The 2,179-nt window shown below is 42.1% G+C and overlaps 1 protein-coding gene across 1 annotated transcript; it reads right to left on the bottom strand.

Annotated features, from left to right (window-relative positions):
• Positions 1–254: 254 nt before the first annotated feature.
• LOC148034695 (putative pentatricopeptide repeat-containing protein At2g01510) lies at positions 255–1,587 on the bottom strand. The gene is made up of 2 exons (XM_087680697.1): positions 1,421–1,587; positions 255–1,320 (listed from the first exon to the last, which is right to left on the bottom strand). The coding sequence occupies exons 1-2, from the start codon at positions 1,585–1,587 to the stop codon at positions 255–257; spliced, it is 1,233 nt and encodes a 410-aa protein (XP_087536823.1).
• Positions 1,588–2,179: the final 592 nt, after the last annotated feature.

Below are 2,179 nucleotides of genomic sequence, written 5' to 3'. Positions count from 1 at the left end.
TAACATAATTCAGCAACATACTACGGTCTTTACGCTCTATCGACGCTTCATCCCGAATTCCTGTCGCCTTGAACTCCTACTTTTCTTTACAATCCTTCGTTTTTTATCTTCCCCTCCCTCGATGCACTGCGTTCCTCCCCTCTTTGTGTTTTCTCCCCAGGCGTCAATACTCCGCAAGTCCCCTTTTTTTATTTCGAGCCCCTTTTTCCCCTCCAGAAAAGTGGCCCCCTCAGAAAAGCAGTAGATACATACCATCACCAATCGTGCCCACAAGCACACACTCCATCTTCTAACACATGAAAACAATTTGCATCTTTAATAAGGATTCTGCGCTTCTCAATTTTTGATACAAGTGATATGGTAGCATGACAACTACTGCATGTTTGCATATCTTTCACCACATGTACGGATGACCCTCTGGGTGTACTTATAAGAGCACATGCAATAGCAAACTTCTCAATGTGACCACACAATACACGTTTTCCTCCATCTACAAACATCTCCTGTGACATCCAATATGATTGTGGTGAATCCCCATCCTCTGACATTTTATTAGCAAGATATTCTAGTTTATGCTTTTTATTATCCACATAAAAGAAATGGACATTACCGCTCAAATCAGTCCACCAACTGTGTTCCAGCTTCATCAATGCTTGCTTTTGAACTCTCATAACTTCAACCTTGTCTACATCTGCTTGCTTTCCAGCATTGGCATAGATATTACTCATAGAGACATAAGCTGCAGCATCTCTTTCATCCAATTGGACTGCATGCTCAAAGGCTAGCCTTCCAAGTATCAGATTTCCCCATTTTTGACAAGCACTCAACACAGAAAGCCACATTGTAGGATTAGCCAAAAATGGCATTTCCTTGATTGATGTTACCACTTGCTCTATGTGCCCTGCACGTGCCAATAGATCAACCATACAAGTATGATATTCTAATGTTGGGATGATGCCATAGCATTTATTCATAGTTTCAAAATACAACTTTCCTTTAGCCAATAGGCCTGCATAACTGCATGCATTCATGACAATAATGAAAGTGACAGAATCTGGTTTGACACCTTCTACTATCATCTTGTCAAATAAGTCAAACACATTTTTCGCCTTTCGAAGCAAAGCATATCCTGTGATTAATGCATTCCATGAGACTACATCCCTAAATAGAAGCTTGTCAAACACATCATGTGCTTTAGCAAGAAAGCCACATTTCGCATACATATCCACCAAAGCATTGCCAGCAAAAATATCACTTTTCAAAAACCCCTCTCTAGCAATCTTGGCATGTATCTCCTGGCCCTTGCTTGCAGCCCCTATGCTGCCACAAGCTTTCAAGACAGACAAAAAGACAACCTTGTTGGGAAACACACATTCCTGTTCCATCCATCCATAAAGTTCAATACTGGCTAGATCATGACCTTGTAGCAATCATTGCACCCCAGGATCCTACATCTGAATTTGCCAGCGCATTGAACACTTCATATGCTTCAGCAGGTTCTCCATGTTTGGAGTACATATCAATGAGTGCATTTCCTACTTCTACATCAAAATCGGATTCTGTCCTGATTATCTGATCAGATATCATTCTACCATGCCTTACGGCCCCAATGCTATTACAAGCTTTTAGAACACATGTCAATATGAACTTGTTTGGCACAGGGCCCTCATGCTGCATAATATCATACTAATGGAGAGCCTTCTCTCCCTATACTGCCCACGTAGAACAAAAATGTAAACACAACAACTAAATATGTACAAAGTAACAAATGTCACACACACAACTTTTTGGTGGATTTCACACCTCGGATGCGCAGCAGTACGATAGCGTCTAGACTCATGTCTAGAGTCATTGGTCTTCTCTTGGGATGAAGCGGTCGCTAACTGAGCAACAAGAGCAGTGAGTTGTTCCAAGGTCTGTTGGGTCTTTAAGTTTGAGATAGCCATGTGCTCGATTGCTTCATCAAACTTGGACATCATCTGGCAGTGGTTGACAGAGGGTGTGATTAAGAAGGGCATACAGGTCCATTTCAAGCATTTCCTCATGTATATCACCATGGTAATCTTGCGCTGAGCTTGGTTCCTCATTCATGGAGGTCCGAGAGTCTCTAGTCTCCCTCTGGAGTTCCTCTTGGGCCTTGCTTTTGACTTTCTAGCCAGCCATCTGGATGCAGTCCACA

Source organism: Lygodium microphyllum, chromosome 6, assembly GCF_053477565.2.
Source record: "Lygodium microphyllum isolate KBCC chromosome 6, Lygodium_microphyllum_v1.1.10, whole genome shotgun sequence".
In the NCBI taxonomy this organism is placed as follows: domain Eukaryota; kingdom Viridiplantae; phylum Streptophyta; class Polypodiopsida; order Schizaeales; family Lygodiaceae; genus Lygodium; species Lygodium microphyllum.
This window is presented reverse-complemented; position numbering and strand designations above follow the sequence as displayed.

Coding starts and splice junctions, on each gene's coding strand:
- LOC148034695 (XM_087680697.1), bottom strand. CDS start 1,587: ATGATATCTGATCAGATAATCAGGACAGAATCCGATTTTGATGTAGAA. Junction 1,321..1,420: donor GGTGCAATGATTGCTACAAG/GTCATGATCTAG, acceptor AGCTTGTGGCAG/CATAGGGGCTGCAAGCAAGG.